Raw genomic sequence first — 22,504 nt, forward strand, 5'->3', positions numbered from 1 at the left:
GTTTCATGTGGGTGCCAGTGAGCAGCGCCAAGAAGGATTACAGATCCCTGGGAGCAGCAGTAGCTGCTGATTCTGGAGCACAGGTAGTTTTTTCATCAACTTTCCCAGTCAAAGCAAAGGTGTTTGAAACAGCCAGTCTAATCTGGGGAATCAACAAATGGTTACAGGACTGGTGCCACAGCCAGGGGTTTGGCTGCTTAGACCACCAGACTTGCTTTGAACAACCTGGTCTACTGAGGGCAGATGCAGTCCATCTGTCAGAAAAGGCAAAGAACACCTTCACTCACAGCCTTGCCAAGCTGGAGAAGAGGGCTTTAAACTACAGCTACTGAGGGAGGAGAGCTTCAGTCCATCCCACTACTATCACAGACAGCAAGAAATGTCCTGAGCCTCAAGGCATCCTGGTCCAGATGGGCCTGCCTGCATCCAGATGCAAGGGCTCCTCCAGCATCATGGGCATGGAGTAATTTGTTATCACCTCAGCCCCTTCTCAGAAGCTGCGGCCAATGTTGCTGCCCCTTTCCTCTCCAGAAGCCAATGGAATTATTTTCTGCAAGCACTCCTGCAAATCATAAGGGAAAAACTGGCTTGAGCAGCAGAACAAGCATGATCCAGTGCAGACTGCAGTGGGCCACGACCCTTTGCTGCTGGGGCAATGCCTGCTGATCCTCGACATTTTACAAAGAGAAATGGTGATGTGGCAGTGCAGCCAAAGTAAGGGCTGTGTGAAAGGACAGGAGATGGGTTTGGCTGCTCAGGAAACCACAGCTCCCTTCCCACAACTGCGGGTGCTGATAGAGGGCTGGGCAGCTCCCCACTAGCACTGTCCCAGAGCACTGCCTGGTCTGTGGGCAGGAGGAAGCAGAGCAGCAGGAGAGCAAACACTGGAAGATCTGCAGGTGAGTCAGAGTGTTCACAGGGGCCTGGTTGCTCATGGAAGACACATCTGTACACAGGAAGCTCCTTTCTCCTGTTTCATGCTCCTACCCTCCAAATCTAACAGAGGGCTTAGCTGGTGTTGGGTAAGAGCATATTCAAGGAGATTCTTCCAGCACATGATTTGTCTGGGTTGAGCTGGGTGTGGGTGTGCTGGGCACAAACACTGCAGAGGCATGGCTTTTACAGTGGTGAGGGCAGCAATGCTGCCCCAGTGGAGAAGGCATTGCTGTGAAGAGGCCCATCAGTCAGATTCTTCCCACTATGGAAGAGAATGGAGAGACCAAAAGGGCCAAAATGTCATCTGCTGGCCGCCGAGCACAAGATGGCAGTAGGTGTGGGGTTCATTTCTCCCTTCCACCATCCCAGGGAGGAGCTGCAGAGCTCAGAGGGGGTGATGGAGAGTCTGGCAGGGGATACCAGTTTTGCTGCAAATGGTGCTTGTGTGGGAAGAAAAGCAATGTGCAGATGCATGCCTGCTTGCACCCACATCCCTCGGTTCTCCCCCTCCAGGTCATGGAGGTCCTTGCCCTGACCCTGGTTACTCTTCTGGCTCTGCTGCCCCCAGCCGAGCCCTGCTCCTCAGAGATGAACAAAGTCAAGGACCTCCTGGAGGTGAACTGCACGGGGCAGGCTCTCATCGCAGTGCCCCCAGATCTCCCTGCAGACACAGGCATCCTGCTGTTGAGTGACAATCGCCTGGAGTCCCTCTCCACCACTGCCTTTCTGTCCCTCGCCCAGCTTCAGGACATTGACCTGACCAACAATGGGCTGGTGGCTCTGCACACGGGGGCCCTGCTGCTGTCCCTGAAGGAGCTGACCCTCTCCCACAATGCATTGGCAGCCCTACCTGTCCTGGAGGGCCTGCCTGCACTCACCCACCTGGCTGTGGCTCACAACAGCCTGGAGACATTGGCCCCAGGGGCTTTCCGCACAGTGCCACAGCTGCAGAACCTGGACTTGCGAGGGAACAAGATGCAGCAGCTGCCCCAGGAGGCCTTTGCAGGGCTGAGGGCACTCAAGGAATTGGACCTCTCAGACAACCTCCTGAAGGAGCTACCCAAGGAGTTGCTGCAGGACCTGCAGAAGTTGGAGACCCTCTGGCTCTCAGGGAACAAGCTGCAGACCCTGCCAACTGACTTTTTCCCAAAGGGGCGCCTCTTCATGTATGTTTTCCTCACTGAGAACCCCTGGCATTGCAACTGTGACCTGCACTACCTCCAGACCTGGATCCAGAAGAATGCTGACATTGTTTATCAGCCAGAGCGGGGTCTGGAGGAAACAAAGGTGGAGGTCGCACCTGAGAAGGTACTGTGCCACAGCCCTGCTGAGCATAGGCAGAAGCCCATCATTCACTTCAAGCTTAACTGCAGCATCGTGGAGGATGAGGATGAGGAAGGAGGGGATGAATATAATTATGGGGAAGAAACAATAGAGAAAGCTACCATGACCACCTTCCCCCTACATACATTCATCTCCAAAGCGCACACTACCATGCCCTGTGCTATTACCTCATCTTGCCTTTCTACCCTTACTACCACAAGATCTCCCCTCACCAGACCTTCCCTCTGCACCCCTTGTACCACCACCTTTTCCCCAAACACTTTGCTTGTGGTGCTGACAAGCATCAGAGCTCCCAGCACCACCATTCCTGTACCAGCCAGTCTCACCGTGACACCCACACAGACCCCCAGCACTGCCACCATTCTTACGGCTGCTACCACCATCACCCTGCACAGACCTGCCACCTTTAACAATGTCACCTCACTGCCAACAACTATGAGCAGCAGCTCTTCTAGCACCAGTGGCCATCCCCCAACCACCCTTGCTACCAGCAGTATCTATGGCAGCCTCATGGGGTCCACTGGCACATTTCCCACCACTTCCACAGCAATGCCTTCCACTGCCATGCTAGAGGCCTCTTCCATTGTCAGATCTCCATGTCCTCCTCTGATGTCAGCCAACACCAAGCTTTTCACTCATGCACCAACACTACCACCTCTCCTGGACACCACACACTTCACGCAACCTGCATGTTCCCCCCTACCTGCTCCTCCTCCCCTCTGCCCATGCTCCATCCCAGGACGGGCTGTACCTGTGCTGCATTTGCAGGCAGGCGGGGAGGCTCTGCAGTGGGGGCAGTGGGTTCTGAGGCACTGCTGCCTGTTGCACTGGGTGCTCTACCTGGCTTCCTTGGCTCTGCTGGTCCTGACTATGCTGGCTCTAGCAGGTTGGCTGGCATGGATGTGTCTGGTGGGACAACCCTCCTGGCACCAGGCCCTGCAGACCCTAGAGGTGCGGTATCCACTGCTGGAATGGAGGGACTCAACAGGAAACCCTATGATGCATCTCAGCAGCTTCAAAATCCCCCTCCAGAAACCTACATTCTGTACAATCAAGGAAGTGGACTTGTGCCCTGAGGTTACCTACTGCACAATTAAGGATCTGGGGACACAGTGCAGTCCTCCTGCAAGTTACTCCTTCTGCACCACAAAGGAGTTGTGGGTTCACCACAGTCCTCTGCATACATCAGTCAAGCCTTTCTCCAGGAAGATGATGGTCACAGACCTTAGCTTCCTGAGGACCCCATCTGCTTACAGCCTAGATAGGGGTGTTGAGGCCATCGGTGATGTCAGAGTGAAATATGCAGGTAACACCATGTAAATGTGTCACACACACGTGTACACTCAGAGAAAGAGATTGAGAGTCATGGCTCTGCTTTATATGCTTTGTTTTAAAAGGGAAAGATCTACTTGCCTAGGAGGAAGCCATCCAGCTCCTTCCTCTAGTATTCTCAAACAGCCTGAGGTTTACAGAGCTCAGGTATTTGGCAGAGGAAGATAACGTCCTAAACTGGTCAGTGATAGTCTGGGGCTGCCGCTGCCTGGTTTTGGGGTCAGTGAGGGCAAGCAGAACATATGTTGTGCTCTGTCGCAACTGCTTCTACTCAAATTATGCACACAAAAATGCAATACACTTTCCACTCAGTGCCAGGTTCTTAATCACATAATAAATATTCTGTGCTTGAATTTAAAAGGGGTGCTGGTTTGATTTCATTGGACCTGCCACAAGTCCTGGCAGGACAGTGAATGAGAAATTTGTCTTCAGTATTTGGAATAATGAAGGCAGGGAAGAAAAGTCCAAGGAATCCCAGAATCCTAGAGTATCTTGAGTTGGCAGGGGACCCCTGAGGATCAAGTCCAATTCCTGGCCCTGCACAGACACAACAATCCCACTCTGTGCCTGAGAGCATTGTCTAAATGCTCCTGGAGCTCTGGCAGCCTTGGAGCTGTGACCATTCCCTGGGGAGACTGTTCAGTGCCTGACCCCCCTCTGGGGGAAGGACTTTTTCCTAATATTGATCCATCCATTAGGATGCCTCCATGAGGGGGGCACATGAGGGTCCTGCCCCAGGTCCTAGAGAGCAGAGATCAAAGCTGGCCTCTGCCTCCCCTCAGGGGAGGTCTCCACGATGAGGTCTCCCCTCAATGTCCTCCAGACTGAGTATGCAAGTGCCCTCAACTGCTATTCATACTCTTCCCCTCTAGACCCTTCCCTGTTTCTGTGGCCTCCTTTGGATACCCTTTAACAGCTTAAGATGCTTTGTGTATTCTGGCATTCAAAACTGCACACTTAGACTCTTGCCTTTGGCCCCAAACGTGTGATTCTCCCTGTGGTACTGAATCACAGAGGAAAAAGCATTGCACTGGCAGGAAATAAGGAAAGTGCAAGTGTTGATGCTTCTGCATGACCCCTTATGGGATGGCCAGATGTGGAGGAGTAGGGTGGGAGGCTTTGAAGGGGAACAAATATGACGTGTAAGGGATTATACTAGGACAAAGCACTCCAGAGCTGGCCAAACTTTGTGACCACCTGTCTAGATGTCACTCAGATATTTTGGGAGGTGTGAGAACGAGGCAATAGTCACCATTGGTGGGGGTCGAATGGCTTGCTCTGGAAGTCATGCATAAATGCAGCAGCTGGATCCTATGAATCATTTTTCCAGCTTGAAATGCAGTTCCAGTTCTAATTGTCCAAATGTATTGTCAAACTGCTGTGAGTCAGTGTGGCCTTCTGCTGGATTAACTACTGGAGTGTCCACAGGTGGGAACACATGCCTGTGTTTGGCCAGCATGAGTATGTCTGCTGGTGAAGGTCTGGTGTGCAAGTGTGTCCGTGGACATACACATACTACATTTGTAAGGAGGCACTTGTCTAACTGTTGGTACTGTCCTCTAACCACACCATCCTCTCTATCCCTGTTTCCTGAGAAAACAATGAGGTGAGCAGCTCCAGTGCTGGCACAGTCTGAAGGCCCCAACAGTGGGGCACAGACATCTGGGGAGCAGAGCTGTGGAAAAAAATCTGTGTATCTTGGTGGACAGAAAAGTGAACAAGGTGAACAGGTGCACCTGGCAGCAAAGGGAGGGCAACAAAACTTGAACTAGGTTAACAGAGACAGGGCCAGCAGGCCAAGGGAAGTGATTATCCCCTTCTCCTCAGAACTCTTTAGACTACAATTTTTTGTCTTTTACACATCTGAAGCCACCCAGTTCTCTCCCCACAGGCACTACTGGTAACCCAGTATATCTCAGAATCCCATTACCTTTGCCTCTCCTTGCAACTCCTCCCTGGAATTCTTCCACCTCCTCACACAACAAACATTCCAGGTCACTCCAGGAATCCAAGACCTCTCAAAACTACCTAGGAACCCCAAAGCCCCCAGGACCCCTATTCTACCCCACCATCGACCCCCACAAATCCTGACATCCCCAGGACTTTATTCCCTCAGGATCCCCTATACACCCCAAGACCCCTCTCAGTCCTGAGACACACACACATGCACCCTCGTGTCCAGTGAACACAGGCACACAGAGTCCCAGTGGCCAGAATCACCCACCCAGGACACTCAGGTCACTGGTCTCCTGCTCTCCTCCTGTTCCTTGTGAGAAGCACCTGGGTGTCTGGGTCCCCCACCAGAAACAAGACCCAGACAGACAGTTCAGTAAGCACTTTTATTAAACCCAAGTGTGGGGGGAAAATTGGGGGATTCCTAGCTCCCAGTGAAGGGCTCAGACAAGGGGATTGAGTATTCCTGGAGGCAGAGGGCTACATGTGGGGAAGCTTTATGTTCCACAGGTTCACAACAGTTTAGGTCATGTACCCTGAGGGTGAAGGGTTGCTGGAAACCACAGAAGGAACCCACCCACTCTGGGAGAGAGATCTGGACACTTTTGTCCCTTAGAGGTACCCGTGGATGTTACCTTCATATCCCATAGGATGCAGAGAGTACATCCTAAGCACTATTGGGAGTTTCAGTTGATCTCAAGGGGTCCTTAAGGCAGCTGGGGGCACGCAAGGCAGGGGGTACAGTGAGAACACAGGCTTGTAGGTCAGTATAGGCATGGGGCAAAGTGCCTCGGGTGATCCAGCGCCGGGTACCTGGCTGGTAGGCGTGGATCAAGTGTGTGTCCTGGTAGGTCTCATGACTGTATCCTCCCAGTACAAGCAGCTCCCCTCCCAGCACAGCTGCACCCCCAACTACATGTGCACGGGGGAGAGGGCTAAGGAGGACCCAGATGTTCTGCTTGGGGCTGTAGACCTCAAAGGTCAGCTGGTCCCTGTAGCCAGTCTGCCCAGCCCGCTGACACAGGCCCCCGGCCACATAGAGCTGCCCACCTGCCTCCTCCATGACATGGCCAGCTCGGTGGCCATTCATGGGGGCCAGGAGTGTGACAGGTGCACCGGGGACATAGCGGAGCAAGGATGCCTGACACTGGTATGCTTCATCACACCCACCCGACACGTAGAGCTCACCATCCAGGGCACACGCCGCATGCCCACACAGAGCCATTGGCAGGGGCTGGCACCTCCTGGGCAGGGAGAGAGGGAGAGGTGAAGGACAGGTTAAGCAGGGCTGTCCTGCAGTGACTGATTACCTAGGGGTTCCCTGGTGAGCCATGGCTTCATTGACCACTCAGCAGGCAACACTTGCGAACACCCAATGAACCCCAGTGGACAACATCAGCTAACACAGAATGGATGCCCCACAGACGGAGCCATCACTGTTTAACACTTTGTAGTCGCCACACCATTGGTCAACCACAGTGGGCTCCATTAATGGAAAACACTGGCCATCAGACCATGAACATTATGCCTATGGGAGGAATCAAACTACTTTTCTCATTGGTAGATGGCCAACAAGACCTGCAATGAACACACTGCTGGCCAAAAACTCATTTGCCACCCACTAGGCAACACTGGCCAACACCCAGTCCCCAAGTGACATGGTTGTTCAACACCCAGTAGACCTCTCTCAAATACCACTGCAGGTCCATTCTCCACTGGAGGCTTAGTGACTCAGTGGGCACCATGGCCAAGACAGGGGGCTCTGAGAGAAAAGGAAAACTAGGTGTCAGCTGGAGCAGCCTCACCTCCAGGTGTCATTGGCCAGGTCGTAGCACTCCACAGTATCTGTGCAGTAGAGTTCCCCTGAGCTGCCCCCCAGGGCATAGATGAAATTACCAAGTGCCACAGCAGCAAAGTAGCTCCGTCCACATGTCATACTGGCCAGACGCTCCCAGGAATCATCCATAGGCTGGTACCTGGGTTTGAAAGGCAAAGGGGCAAGAGACTACCCGTTACCTACAACGCCATGAGCTGATGTTGGCACTGCTGAGGGCAACAACCCACCTACAACGTGCCAGTCCTATAATGCCTTGGGGTCACATGGTCACCTTGCATGGAAATATCCCCTCCTTCTGGAGAATATCAAACCCATAATGTCCTGGAGCATCGCCAGATAGAAGCCTCCCACTCCTACTCTCAAAAAGCATGTAACACCCCAGAGTATGAGGGCAACTCTGAGTCCTACACCCAACCCTTCCCAGAATGTCTTGGGGCCACTTGACCAGCTGAAATGCCACAATTGGATCTTGGGGCATCTCTAGCTCTAGCAATACGTCCCACAATGTCCAAGTGCCACGTGCCAACTCCAGTCCTCTGTAGCTCTCACCTGTAGACACTGGCTAAGGTGTCATGGACCCCATAGTAGTGCTTTCCACCCAGGACGTAGAGGTTGTTGCCCACCACAGTTACAGCATGACGGAAGCGTGGGCCATCAGGAAAGTGTCCCAGTGCCCGCCACTCAACCTGCTTCACCAGCCCCACAGCACTGAGATAGCGGTCTGCAAACCAGAGGTGTCTGCTGGGCTCCCGGGCAGCCAGGTTGTCCTTTACTTTGTCTCCACCACAAACCACCAACACCTCTTGCAAGGAACGTACCCGGCACGGCAGCTGGGCCATGGGAGTGAAACTTGCTACCATGAGCTCACGAAGGACCTTTGGGTCAGCTATCCCTGCAGTCACAGATGGGACCTTCTTCAGCTCCAGGCTGGACATGAGGGCAAAGCGAACAGATGACAGGATCTCTTTGGCTAGATCCTCCTGGCCATCTCCATTGGCCATAAGCCACCGAGATGCTGCTTCCAAGGCTTCCAGTTCATGGAGGACATTGAGACCATCAGAGCGGAGGAGGCGGATGAGAAGGTGTGCAGGAAGATCCAGGAAGGCCGGTGTAACCACCACACAGGGAAAGGTGGCCAATATGTAGTTCTCTGCTACATGGACCACCTCATCCAACCCATAGGCTACAGCAAAGGCCAGCACATCAGGGACAGTTTCTGGGGTCAGGCCATGGGTGAAAACATCCAGGCAGAGAGTGAGGAGCCCCCAGGCCTGATAGCGCAGGGAGGTCTCAGCTGCCTCCAAGACCATGGGCCATGGCCCTGCTACAGCTCCAGTGTAGGCAAAGGAGAGGAGGAGATGCAGCTCAGCTGGGGACAGCCCCGTGACTAGAGGGTCGGCAGGGTCATGGGTGGCTTCTCGCATGGGGCAGGTGAAAAGGGCCCGGAAGAAGTCACAGGAGCAGCTCAGGGCCAGTCGCTGAACTAGGAGGAAGGAGGAATAATGGTGGGAAGCAGCAGGGGACCCTCTGCAGTGTGCACCCCCTGGAACTCAGGTGTCCTGGTCCCATGCCCATTAAAGTCCCAGCTCTGCCAAAGGGAGCAGCCCGGCAGGCACCTCTACAGCCCAATCCCCACCTGGACCTGCAGTCTTATCATCCCCACCAGAGGACTTGGCTGTCTCAGAGCACCCTCTCCTACTCCTCAACCCCTCATAGGGACCCCCACCTCCTGCCCACCTGGGATGACCTCGTTCCCTGCCTGGAGCTGGAGGTCACAGCCCACACCATTGGCATGGAGCTGCTCCATAGCTCTTAGTGTCTCCCACTGCTCCTCCAGGGGCTTAGGACCTTCTTCCTGGTGGTCAATCTCCAGACGCAGGGCACAGGCAGCCACCAGCCGGGGGGCACCCAGGGCCCGGGCAGCCTCCTCCACCTCTTTCACCTGGCCATGGGGTACAATTCCCCCATAGGCAAAGGTGAGCACAGCCCGCCAGCCCCACAGTGTGGCCCCAGGTGGCAGGGGAACATGGGGTAGAGAATCTTGGCAGAGTTGTCTGGTCCTGCCCTCCAGGAAGTGCTGGAAGAAGGAGCTGACGGAGGCCAGGACCACAGCATGGGCCATGTCACCCTCTGGGCCCACAGCCACATCCACCAGCTGTCCTGTAGTGCGGAGATGGTCAGCCACAGCCAGGAAGTGTCCAGCATGAGCCCCATCCTGCAGGCTCCACTGCTCTGGGGCCGGCCCCTCTGCAACCCACATCTTGCCTGTGGAAATACATGGAGCAGGGTATCAGGGAGCTGTCTCCACAGCTGGAGCCTCTGGCCCATGGCAGGAGTACTGGCTGGGGACATAGGGTCTTGCTACTGGCACTGCCACATAGCAAAGCCACTGGATCCACCACCAAAGCCTCTACCCCACAGCCAGGGCCATCATGCTCTGCTACTGCTCCATTACTGAATTTGATGCTTCTTGACAAAACTGCAGCTCCATAGGTGAGAACAACAGCCCATTTCACTGCCCCATAGCTGAGCCTGATCTCACCTGCCTCATCTCTGAACCCTTGGCATGAAGCTACTGACCCACAGCCAACACTACTGCCCCACATAGCTCAGGCCACTGTCACCACTCAGACCTTCAGTCCTATAGCACACACAACCACACCCTCCTCAGCCATTGCCCCATAGCTGAAGCTACTGATGGTCCCACAAGCAACCAAGCCACTGGCCCCCAGTGAAGCGCCTGCCACACCTGCTCGGTGCGTGGCAATGCCTGCTGTGCACTGCCTGTCGTGTGTCACACTGCCTGTCACACATTGTAATGCGTTATCCTGCTAGCTGTCTGCAATGTTACATGTCATGCTTCCCTGCACTGCATACTGTCAAGGTGTGCTATCTATCATGATATTACTGCCACCCCTTGCCCCCACCGTGTTGTTTGTCCTCGCTCAGGCCATGCACTGCAGCCCAGTGAAGCGCTTGCTGTATGCCGTGCCCCTGCATTACTGTGTGGCCTGTTATGCTGTGCCGTGCACTTGTCCCCCTTACCGCCTGCTGCTGCTCTGCAGAACTTCTGTGACCCCCTAGGAATGTGCCCGGGTAATTATAGACTAGACAGAACACGTGGCCCCTGAGCTGGGAGCTGGGAGAGGCTCAGGCAGAGGGAGGTCCAAGGCCCCAGAGTCCCCAGGCTGGGACAGTGGTCACTGAATTCTCTGAGGATAGGCAGCACAGACAGCTGAAGCTGACAGGAACTTTGTAAACCCCATGCTACCCTGGGCAGGTACTGCTGGGGATCCCTGGCCCCTCAGGCTCCTCTCTAAACCTTGATCTTCTCCAGAGCACAGGGTGAAGCAAGAGCTCCCCCCATCCCAAGCCCTCGGGTAGGAAGCAGACAATTGCCTACCCCCTCACCCCCATTAGGGGGCAGATAGGTCCACCACCACCTGCTGTGCTCCTGAGAGCTATGCTGTGCTACTGACTCCCAAAGAGCTGAGGGTCTCAGGTCCAGGAGGATACCAGCCCCTTGGCTCAGCCTCAAGTGCCCCCAGGAGCACCCCACTAACACCCAGGACCCTAGCAGCACACACAGAGCACATACCAGAGAAACACAGCCTGCCATGGCTGTGACTGTGTCCCGATATCACCGTCCCTCCCTCTGCTGTCCTCTGGTGTCCCAACCTCATCTTGTCCCCTCCCCTTGGACCCCATGTTCCCCTCTCCCATGCACCTGCATCCCCCATGCCCACATTCCCTGTCTCTAACTAATGCACCCACCCCCTAAAGTCCCATCTCTGTACCACACGGTTCCCACATGTCCAGTTGAATTATGTGTCCCCAAAAGTGTTCTCACATCCTCTACAAGTCCATTTTTCAGCACTTACCTATCCTGCTTGTGAAATTTTTTTCTATCTAGTTAAAATTTCCCTATCTTGTTATTTCCCATCCTTCACTGCACACCTGAGCCTCCACTTTCTGTAGCCACTAAGTAGTGAAAAAGTGCTATCACATCAAACCTTGACCTTTTCTCCAGGCAAAATGACCCAGTTCTCACCTCTTTGTGCATCCTCTGCCTCCATGCTCTCCATCTCTGTAGTGGGTTTGCAGGACACACTTGCTTGTTCATAGAAAAGTCAACCAGACACAGTTATAAGCAACCTGCTCCAGTACTCAGCTGGCATTCAGGGGTCCTTTCCAGCCTCAGATATTCCTCACTTTCAACCCTGAAGCACTCAGCTCTAGACCGCCTGAAATGCTTTTCAGAGAAAGACCCCAGGCTCCCAAATACGTTGTGAGCAAACCACAACTTCTTCCCTACCCCACCTTTCCTATCTTCAGCTCAGAGCCAAGCACTTCTTCAGAAGCTTTGGCTCCAGCCCCTCACTGATAGGCTCAGTGCAGTGTAATCCCACACACTGTCAAGAAGCCCCACAGGGCCCACTCAACTACAAGAACCCCACTGAAGCTACAGTGTAGTGCTCACACTTGAGCACACAATACTGAGACATGGAGGCAAAGTAACTTGTGCACAGAAATCGCAGCCAGACCAGAACATGCTGCTTCCTCTTCAGCAGCTCCAGCTTTCTGCACCTCAGCGCACATGCCAGGAAACAGCCACATGACACCACCATGTTGTGACAACTGCTGATTGGACCAAATCTTTATTATGTGACGTCCTAAGTACATACAGCATTTGGAAGCCAGCTCACAGAGCGAAAGGTGACATTTACAGCTTGGGAGGTCCAGTCAGCCTCCAGCCCTCCTTGTTACCGATCTTCATGAGAGCTGCAGTGATTCCGAACCCCAGACATGCTGTGGTGCCAGTGAGGTAACTGTGAGCTGAAGAAAACACATCAAACCAGAAAAGATCCATTAAGGCGCAAGTCCTTTGCAATAGATCTTGATAGACTGGCATTTTTCATAAGTCCTTTGACCATCAGCAACATTGTCTGGCCAGAGGAATTGGAAAAGTGACCTTTTTATAAAATTGAGTTCTCATGCTTATGGCTTGCAATTTGAAATATCAATTTCAGTAATCCACTGCCCCATCCCCTTAGGTGGGTAATCTTAAATGGCTCATTTGAGTGACAAAATAACAACCACTGCTTTGAAATCTCATCAGCTCAGCAACTAGGACAAGTAAAGATAAATTATATTTCACCACAATTACAATTTTTAAAAAATCCCTCACTTCTTTACGTTCGAGGATGAATGTCTACAGAAAACAGATTGTGTCAGTATCTGCAGGAGCTGCTTAAGGCTTACAAAGGGCTATAGGAGCAACAGCAGCAAGACACAGCTTGTCCCTCAGACTGTACAATGAATTCACAAGGCAGATACCTAGATTGTACTTGCTGTCTAAAATAAATCACACTTGTTGCCAAGAAAACATGGATTTCCACAACTATATTTTTCCTATCCTGCAATTTTAAGGTATAATTGGTAGCTCTAACTGGCAGTACTGAGTGAGCTCTTTTTTCATTCTGTATATCACTTCATGTCCCATTTGGTATCCTCCCCTCCTGCAGCCGTATTAATTTTAGCAGGCCCACACAATGCAAATGAAACTTGCATGAATAGAGGCTGAGATGAATCATTACCAAAGAAGCCTAACATCAACATTCTTTAACATTTTTCTCCAATTGAAAAGTTTCTAAAACCAGCAAGGGCACATTTCAATGCAGGCATTGTCCACAGTTACCTCTCACTCCCAAGACAGCTCCTGCTGCACAGCCGCCTATGAAATAGTTCAAAGGATCCTCTGGTTCCTCCCGGACTTGGGCACTGAGACAGGTACTTAAGCCAAACACAGCTCCCAGTGTAGCTGTAAAGAAAACCAAAATCCTCAAAGACCAGGGAATTCACAATGAGCACAACTTCAATATTCACAGTGACTACAATGGCAAATGAAGATCTGTTTGCCATTTCTTAGGGACATCCTATCCCAGCTGCTACAGCGAGACTCAGCATTCACTCAGTCCCACCCAGCTTCCCTGGGTTTCTCCCCCTGCACCGCTGTGAGCTGGAGCCTCAGAGCACCCCACAGCCACTGCCACCAAACAGCACCGCATGCTGACAGGGTACCACCTAACAGCCCTTCCCGACAAGGCATGGGGCACCCCTGACAGCTGGGGGTACTGGAGGGGAGCAGTGCTGTCTGTGCAGCCACCTCCCCAGCTTTGCCTGGACTCTGCACTGTAACTCAGCCCTCAAGTCCCTGTGAAGCCACCTCACAGCACCAGGCAGAGCAACCCCAAGGGCTCTGCTCTCCCTATACACTGCTAGTCCTGGCACTTTCCTCCTCTACCTGCCCAGGGCTCACAATGATTACTGGATAGTAGGAAAATGAATTGAGTTTGTAAATTGTTCTTGTTTGTAAACTGACTTTGAAATTAAAAATTTTGAACTGAACTAAGAAACTGCAAAGTAGAAGCACCCTGTTCACTGAATTACACACTTCGCCCCATCAGACCCCACACTGATATAATTGCAAGCTTTGGCAAAAAGCTGTGTCAAGAAAAGCTGGGTTTGTATCTAATACAAACACTTGATCATGAAACGTGAACCTATCTACCAGGCAGCATCTGCAGATTTCAATTCATCTTCCCTGGGAACAAGAAGAATGTCCAGGTTAAAAATTTTCAATCCCTATATAAAACCAGCAGCTCCTGTTACAACCTATGCAGAAAATTAATTAAGCTGATGCCAAAATCAACTGAAAAGAGCACTGCAGAAACAAAACCCCCAGACCTAGGACTGCATTTCAACTTTCCTGCTCTCCCTGCTTTGGACCAAGGCATCTGTAGACAAAATGCACAGCTTGAGGCCATGAGGTGTGGGCCCTGAATGGCAGACAGGACAAACCCTTCCTCAGGTATGAAACTGGTAAGAGGACCCAATATGCCTGTTTAGGATTAAGGGATTTATTGAAATCACAGTAGATTACATGATCCAGTGCCTTCGTAATGACCTCAGCTCTTTAGAGGAGATGCCAGATCCTGGTTTAGAGTCAAACTACTCACAAACGCAAACCTGGACTGACTGCCCCATCTCAGAGCACCTGCACTTGGGGAGAGGCAGAGGTGGCACAAATCATTGAAAAGCAAAAGACTGCTATGAGAAAAACTGCACTTGACAAGCGACAGAGTGAGCTTCAACCATGCAGCCCCTTCAGCTCCCTGCTGATCTCTTCAGCATCCACTTTCAAAGACAATTCAAGACAACTGCATAGTTTCTCCTTGTGTAGGGGAAAACCCTATGTTAATTTTTCTTTCGCCACCAAAAATACTGCATTGTACTTCAGCAAATGCACTTTATTAAATACAATGCCTAAATATATTAAGCAAAAACCTAAATTTGCTTATACTATGTTGTTGCCCACAAACTTAGTGTTCTAGAAATACAAAAAACCACAATGTACCTTTTACTCTATATTGCAAAAAATATATTACTTCACCTGCAAATCAAGGATATGTCTTTCCATTTCACTGTTCTGTCTCTCGGCTAAACAACGACCCAAGACCGGTGGAAGAGAGAACCACCGAAACCGTGCGGGGGCAGAGGCAAGGGCAAAAGTGAGGGCGCAGCCACAGCGGGCACAGGCGAGGCTGGCGTCCCTGCGGAGTTCCATCCTACAGTTACACTGCCGAGGGGCCCGGCCCTTACCCATCGTGACACTGTCCGCCGCCGCCGTCTGCAGTGCGGCCAGAGCCGAGCCGGGCCGCAGCAGGATGATGCGATACGCCGCCCCGACCAGGCCTGCAACACAGCACTAGGCGTCACGTCACGGCCCGGGCCCGGGCCCCGCTCGGCCGCCCCCCGTGTGCCTCCCTCCCCCCCGGTGCCCACCCGCGGCCGCGCCCACGCGCGTGGCGAGCCAGGTGCGCTGCGGGCACTGCTCGCCCTCGGGCCCGTCCCAATAGCCCGCCATGGCGACAAGGGCACGACCGAGGTATCGCGAGAGGACGGCGCGGCCCCGCCCCGCCCCGCAAGGGGGCGAGGCCAGGGATCGTCCCGCGGGCACGCGCGTGGCGAGCGCGGCCCCGCCGCCCGGGCCGGGAGCGAGCGCTGCGCGCCCCATGCTGCCCGAGCGCGCCCGCACAGGCACTGGCTGAGCGATTTCTGCCTCGTGTTCCCAGGTGTCCCACCCGCGGCTCCCAGGCTGTTTGCCTAACCCCGGGACTGTGACCCTACCGCTTGTCTTTGCTGGCTGCTTGCGGGATGGGGAGATCAGTGTGGTTTTGTTTTGTTTTGTTGTGGGTGTTCTGCATTTTTGTGGGACAGGGGTTGGGGTTTTTTTGTGGTTCGTTTTTGGTTTTGTTTTTGGTAGGGTCTACAACTCTTACTTCTTGGCGCTTGAAATATTTTTAATGAATTTTCAAAGATTCTGATTTAATTCTCTGTGTCTATACTGCTGTATGGTTCCTATTTCCTTCTGAAATAATAAAGATGCTTTGACAGGTTATAGAGATGCTGTATACATTGATTTTTCTAGTTGTTCATAGTACACCAATAACAAGACAACTCTCTACTGTGCCTTCTTGGTGATGTATGGAAAATCACGCAATGAAAAGCCAATGTCTATAAAGGAGACTGAGGAATCCTGCAATTTTATTTGAATAAAGGGAGAGAGTTCACTGGGACACATGTTTTTTCTCTCGAGGTTTCGGGGGACACAGCTTCCTTTTATCCCAAATTCCCGGCCGCACGTTCCCCTCTTCCTTTTCCCATTGGCTGCGGTACTAGGAAGGTAGAGCCTTCCCAAACCGCCTCACCACATATTCCCCCTTGAACCTGTCATTTTACCCCAAAGTTCAGAAGTTCAGGCTTGTTCCCCTCTTGTCTGTTTCAGGAGCTGGGCTGCCTGGGCTCAGTAACAAGCCTACTTGAAGTTAGTAGAGACTTTTAAGACCCATTTCAAAGATGTTAACACCCATACTCTCACCCAGAGAATGGGTTTGTAAAGACATTAGCATGCATCTCCCCTATCAGTGACATCCCTTCAAGCAAAGCTGTTCCAGTTGTTTTCCCGACTCTTGAAATAACTCCAAGATCTGAGTAAAGTCTACAACTGTATCCTTGTTAGCTCAAGCTTTCTCACCTCTCTGCCTCTTTTCCGTGTATGTGAAAAGCACATTAAATACTTGATTTCTGCATTTTCCAGTATGCTGAGTCCGCCACAGTATCTCTTTCTGATAGGAGCTCAGAACAGCTGGAGTTGGATGCTACTGCTCCATTATCCAAAGGAATTTTCTGTAGTGCTGTATCCTGCCAGCAGTAAAGCTGGAGCTGCATGAGCCCGGCAGGAGGAAAAGGAGAAGGGGCATGGCCAGGGTTCAGTAGCTGTGCTGTGCTGTATCACACCGGAGATGTGCTGGGGTCGCTCACAATGCGGCAGGCAAACCACCTCCGTTCCAGAGCTGTCTCAGTGCCAGGAGAAGCGGGTGTGGAGTGCATTCACAACACAGGGCCTTCCACTGACCTTCGGCTTGGGCACTGCTTCCTCTGCGTGCCGGAGAGCTGGCTGTTCTTACACACAGAACCAATGCCACCATCAAGCACTCACTGGTGCTTTAAAAAAGGACCCAGTTTTTAGAACAGCTTTACCCCTCCTCCAAAGCTCTTCCTAAGCGCACCAGATGAAGAGCTGTGTGACCCTTCCAGACAGCGGGACAGAGAAAACGCTTGCCTGCAGGATGGCACATGCTGCAAATGTTTTCTCCCCAATAAAAACCATACAGAAGCCACTGAATCTTGCACAGGGCAAGACTCTACACCATTAAGTAACAAATAGTTTTCTGGCATCCAAGCAGCTGTTAAAAGGTCTTCTGAGACCATATCCCATGCTGCATATTCGTAATGCATCTTCCACTGACAAGGGAGATGGGACAGAGAATTCACGTATCTCCTGCTTTGCAGCAGGTACAATGCCTGTAGCTGCAAGACTCAGCACTCTGGTGTCTACAGCTTTCCACTTGCCTCGTGGATAGACTGCAGCTCACCTGCTGCACACTGCTGGTAGTGGTTTATTCAGCAGATACAGACCCTACAGACCCTGGGCTGCAGACCCTCCCCAGGCATCCAATGCTGTTAAGAGAGCTACAATAAGAGAGAACAGTTGCCTTACTATAAACGGGCAAGTTCCAGGGAAAGCAATGCATAATTAATGTAACATTACTCCTAAAACACTAACTTGGCTCCAAATGGTTTTACTGCTGATAAATAAATTTGCTGATACAGAATATTCATTCCCTTAAACAGGGAAAGGGGCTTCCCATCATACTACAAGCTGCAGATAACTGTGTTATAGATGAGTAATGCGATGGTTGACTCTCACAATTAAACAGCAAATATGATGCATATGTTAAGAGAAGTTTTGTAGAGATATAGTTATGTTTCTCCCCCCTTGCATTGTTATCACAGGATGGCCTGGATAGTCAGGACATTTGGGAGGGTCAGCTTGTTACTATGTGTGAAAAATGCATATTACAGGATTGGCTCTTCGCAAATATTAAAAGGAATACTATATGTGCTATGTTGGAAAGTTATATTGTATTGGTTTTTTTGTAGTACTGTATTAATCCTTTTAAGTAGTGTGGTAAATATAGTTTTAGGCTATAGCATAATATTAAAATATAAACTACATATGTAAGATACTTTTTGTAACTAGCTCAAGGAATGGAAAAGATAATCAAGAAATTCTTCACACAAAGATAACAGCAACAAGACACCAAAATCCCAAGAGAAGAATTATTGCCTCCTTATTGGGAAAAACCAGACTCCTTCCACATCCTTCCAGACTCTGAGGAGCCAAACAATGATTTACAAGATGAAGGGGGGGAAGTTGTCAATAAACAGAAAAATCCCTAGTTTGCAAGGAATGTTTGCATCATGTATGAGATATATGAATATGCAAGGAGGTATTGCTTTTAAGGGTTAATCCTGTGTTAGCAGTTATGCTTTTGGGGGGCTTAATGCCCAGGAAGCATCCAGACATCTGTAACACTTTGCTTTTTTATTGTCCTTTATTGTTCTAACTCTGATTGTCCAAATTCTTATTGCTCTAATTGTTATTATTATTTTATAACCATTTTTATAACCATTTTATTACTATTAAACTTTTAAAATTTTAAAACAAGTGATTGGTGTTTTTCATGCTATGGTAGTACCTGACCTCCAGTCAAGATGTAAGAAAATTATCTCCACCACTGGACAGTGAAGGAGGAGTCAATTGACAAAACGTTGGGAGCAGCTAAAGGGTTAAATGATGGAACATCCATTGTGTGGATGAGCAGATGGTGATAGAAACCTTTGCTCCTGGCATGCTGTATTATTTTATTAAATCTTCTGCTATATTTTTTAATAAGGTTTTAATAAACCTCCTAAATTTTTTGAAAGTGAGTATCATTTCTCACAAATGGGGACTGGTCTGGGATATACGCCTTGCGCCGGTGGCCCTAGGACTTTTGAAAAGAGGCACGCCCTCCCACAAGTTTGGCAGATTCTATCAGACTTTCCCAGGACTACCGGTGGTTGCAGGTTGGAACCCTGAAGACACCAGGAGACTGAATAAAGAAAAAAGGGGAAGGGGAGGTGAGTACCATCCTCATAACTATTTTTGCCCAGATTGTAATTCTGTAATTCTGATGTATAAAAGTCAGCTTCAAACAAGTAATACGCAGGACCTCTCCTGGTCTGTTGAAGCTTCAGGATATTGGACAGTCAGAAGGAAAAACAGCGGTCCACGTGGGGGGAGAAAAAAACAGCAGGACACATGGGGGGAGCCCATGGAGAAGGACCCTGAGGCTGGTGGGACACATGAGATTGAAGGATTTTGGAGACTTGGGAGCGGCAGGGGTTGCCCATCAGGGAAGACTGTGCTCGTGTCGGGACGGGGCTGCAACCGAGCGGGGCCAGACGGGGCAGGGCTGCAGCCAAAGCCGGATCAGGCCGGGGCTGAGGCTGCAGCCGAGCTGAGCCCGAACAGGGAGCAGAGTGCGACTGTGGAACCAGAGCATTGAACCAAGCAGGAGAGGAACGGCAGGGACCAATCCGGTGATACAGAAGTCCCTGGATCGTAGGTGTTTCTTTTACTTTTTGGAAGAGAGGTTAAGCTTTTTCTCTCTCTTCCCTTTCCTTCTCTTTCCTCCTTTCCTTGTTTACTTTTTTTTTTCCTCCTCCTTTCCTTTTCCTTTCTTAGGAAGGTGGGCCTTGCTGGGAGGGCCTGTGGTTACCTGTTGAGATGGGACTGGGAACAAGCAGGGAATTCCCCAAGGAGGAAGGAAGAAGTGAGGGAGTACCAATAGGAACACTCTCAGATAGCCCACTGGGAAGGAAACTAGCCCGGTGGAAATATACCCAAATACCAGAGATAAGGACAAGCTCAAAATGATTCAGTACTGCATGGTAGAATGGACTGAAAGGGAAATTAGGAGCAATCATGCACACTGGCCGAGATATGGATCAGATGAAGGAAGGATATTGTTGTAGTGTGTTTTTTATTAGTATGCTTACTGTTTGATTTGTAAATCTGTAATTTCCTTATGCTGTCTTTTGTCTCTGCCCTTTCCCCAGAACTTTAGTTACTCCTCCTTTCATTAAATGCCAGTTTCTCCCCGAACCTGCTTTCCCTCAAGAAACTTCCCTGTCCGTTTTGTATTTCCCCAAACTCTATTAGTTCACTGAAACTGTTCTTCTCCCTTGAAATTCTTTATTGGTTTATACATTATATTCCCTGCCTTGTTTTTCACTCCCAATTCTCCTGATTTGTTAAAGATTGTATCCTCCCCTGAGACCTGCCCCCATATATAAGTCACTGTCTGCCCCCAGGTCGGGGGGCTGGGACACTGAAGAGGGGAAGTTTTACCATCGAATAAAGTTACCCCAGGACCCGTGGTGCTGCTCTTTGTCTCCATGCTGTGCTGTCACTGGTAGCTGGGATTCAGTGGGGCTCAGAGGGGGGATCTGTCACCCTCCCTGTCACCATCCAGCCAGGACAAACGACAGGATATGTGGGGCATAAAACATCTATGTAAGAGCTAAGAAACCATTCAGTCAGGAAGAGAGTGACTACGCTGCCTGCTGGGAGGGGGAGACTTCAACCTCAAAGGTGAGCGTGTTTAAGGTATCAGAAAATAAAGAATGGGACCCTTTAGAAAACTTGCCCTCTCCACCTCCAGTACCCTCAACTACACTCCCTTGCCCCCTGATGGGTCTAGCCAAAACACTAGGAACCGAGTGGCACAATGAGAGGAAAGCAGATCAGGGGATGGGAACCAAGCAGAAGTATTATATCCTTTGAGAAAAGTACCACTGGGTGGGGTGCAGGGAGGAATTGGATTTGTAACCGTACCTCTCAATTCCTCTGACGTGAGAATGTTCAAGAAATAATTAAAAGGATTACTAGAGGACCCCAGTGGATTAGTGGAACAGTTAGGCCAGTTTCTGGGGCCCAATATTTATACGTGGGAAGAGATGCTATCAATAATAACCATGTTATTCATATCAGAGGAAAGACAGATGATCCAGGCAGCTGGGATACTGATATGGGAAAGGGAGCACCTGCAAGGACCTCCTGGGGACCTTAAAATGCCTGTAGTGTGCCCCAACTGGGACCACAGCAGCACTGGGGGAATACAGAACATTAATTATAAGAGGTATCAAAGAAGTAGCTCCATGAAATCAAAATGCTTGTAAAGCTTTTGATGAGCAGCAAAAGAGGGAAGAAACCCCAACAGAGTAGCTAGAAAGATTGAGGAAAAATATGAGGCAATATTCAGCGGCTGACCTGTGGGAATCCTTAAAATCAGAGGGTTTTGGGAAAGCTGCAAAAGGCAGGCCTCAGAGATAACAGAACTGCGATTAGAGCTAAGCAGTAGCCATAAGATTTGTCAGCAGAAAAATTATGTAAGAAGTAGAAAAGTAAGGACAAATAGAACAATGGTCTGTGTATTAATGCTTGGCTAGAATAACTCCCTAAGCTACAGAAAAGTCTATCTAGAGAGATATTAGGAAGTTCTAAGCTTAATAATGGAGCTCTGTGCATTGTGTTTGAAGGCTTACAAGCAGGCATTGTATTTGAAATAAGCAAGAACTGTTTTAACAAAAGGTATGCGTGCTTATAGTGTCAATATGCTTTATGCATTGTGTGATTGGCCAAAAAACTTTTGAAGTACGTTGTAACATTAAGTTCTTTGTCTGCTGCCAGGGATGTGAGCTGCTGGCATCTTCCCATTGTCATAATCATGTAATGAGAGTGATGCTAGAAAATAAACAACTTGAGACATGATCCTCAGCAGTTCCATCCTGTTCATCATTTGTACACAGACCCCTGGCCAGCAATATGACCCTGATACAATGGCCAGACAGATCTTACTGAAGATAAATTTTGTCACTCACACTTGGCCAGATATACAGAGGAAGTTAGAAAAGTTAGAAGGTTGGCAAGAAAGGAGATTAGATGATCTTTTAAGAGGGACACAGAAGGTGTATGTAAAGAGAGACAAAGAGAAGGCCAAGATGAAAACCAAGGTAATGGTAACCACCATCAGGGAAGGACACCAGCACGTAAAGAACAACCCAGGTAAGGGAGGGGGACCCCAAATGTGAGAAGACAGATGGAGGGGAGATGTAGCTTCTTGGGACTGGACACAAAAAGATTTGGGAGATGGGGGAACCTAGGACCAGTTTGCTTTTACTGTAAAGAGAATGGGCGTATCAGAAAGAATGGCCCCCAAAGGGAAAAGGACCTGAGGGTCTATGAGACTGAGCAAAAAGAAGAAGCAGAAGACTAGGGGTGTGAGGGGCTCTACCTCCTGGGGACAGAATACCATCAGCAGCCCTTGATAACTTTAAAAATAGGTCCCCAGGAGGAAGAATTGGAATTCTTAGTAGACACAGGGGCTGAAAGAACTTGAGTTTGTAGAATTCCAAAGGGGTGCAAAAAGGGTCAAGATACCATGCAAGTAGTAGGTGCAAAAGGGGAAGGGTTCAAAGTCTCATTTATAAAGCAAGTAAAGTTTGAAGGGACAAATAAAATAGGGATTGGGAATGTCCTATTACTTCCAGAAGCTGGGTGCAATTTATTAGGACGGGATTTACAGGTGC

The 22,504-nt window shown here is 50.2% G+C and overlaps 3 protein-coding genes across 4 annotated transcripts; 1 reads left to right on the forward strand and 2 right to left on the reverse strand.

The window, feature by feature from the left end:
• The first annotated feature begins 840 nt into the window (after positions 1–840).
• Positions 841–3,957, forward strand: LRRC53 (leucine rich repeat containing 53). The gene is made up of 2 exons (XM_041469424.1): positions 841–899; positions 1,450–3,957. The coding sequence occupies exon 2, from the start codon at positions 1,453–1,455 to the stop codon at positions 3,598–3,600; it is 2,148 nt and encodes a 715-aa protein (XP_041325358.1). The 5' UTR covers positions 841–899; positions 1,450–1,452; the 3' UTR covers positions 3,601–3,957.
• A 1,980-nt stretch (positions 3,958–5,937) lies between these two features.
• KLHL33 (kelch like family member 33) lies at positions 5,938–11,502 on the reverse strand. 2 transcript variants are annotated; one of them, XM_041469414.1, is made up of 5 exons: positions 11,454–11,502; positions 9,140–9,667; positions 7,952–8,885; positions 7,371–7,541; positions 5,938–6,809 (listed from the first exon to the last, which is right to left on the reverse strand). In XM_041469414.1, the coding sequence occupies exons 1-5, from the start codon at positions 11,485–11,487 to the stop codon at positions 6,233–6,235; spliced, it is 2,244 nt and encodes a 747-aa protein (XP_041325348.1). In that variant the 5' UTR covers positions 11,488–11,502; the 3' UTR covers positions 5,938–6,232. The 2 variants fall into 2 exon arrangements, with proteins under 2 accessions (XP_041325348.1, XP_041325349.1); XM_041469415.1 differs by lacking the exon at positions 11,454–11,502 and adding an exon at positions 10,448–10,487.
• A 529-nt stretch (positions 11,503–12,031) lies between these two features.
• On the reverse strand, positions 12,032–15,378 carry NDUFA11 (NADH:ubiquinone oxidoreductase subunit A11). The gene is made up of 4 exons (XM_041469416.1): positions 15,248–15,378; positions 15,065–15,157; positions 13,101–13,223; positions 12,032–12,238 (listed from the first exon to the last, which is right to left on the reverse strand). Exons 1-4 carry the CDS (start codon positions 15,327–15,329, stop codon positions 12,126–12,128), a joined length of 411 nt encoding a protein of 136 aa, XP_041325350.1. The 5' UTR covers positions 15,330–15,378; the 3' UTR covers positions 12,032–12,125.
• Between the last annotated feature and the right edge of the window lie 7,126 nt (positions 15,379–22,504).

The sequence above is a fragment of the Pyrgilauda ruficollis genome, unplaced genomic scaffold, assembly GCF_017590135.1.
Source record: "Pyrgilauda ruficollis isolate IOZ18807 unplaced genomic scaffold, ASM1759013v1 scaffold232, whole genome shotgun sequence".
Taxonomy (NCBI): Eukaryota; Metazoa; Chordata; class Aves; order Passeriformes; family Passeridae; genus Pyrgilauda; species Pyrgilauda ruficollis.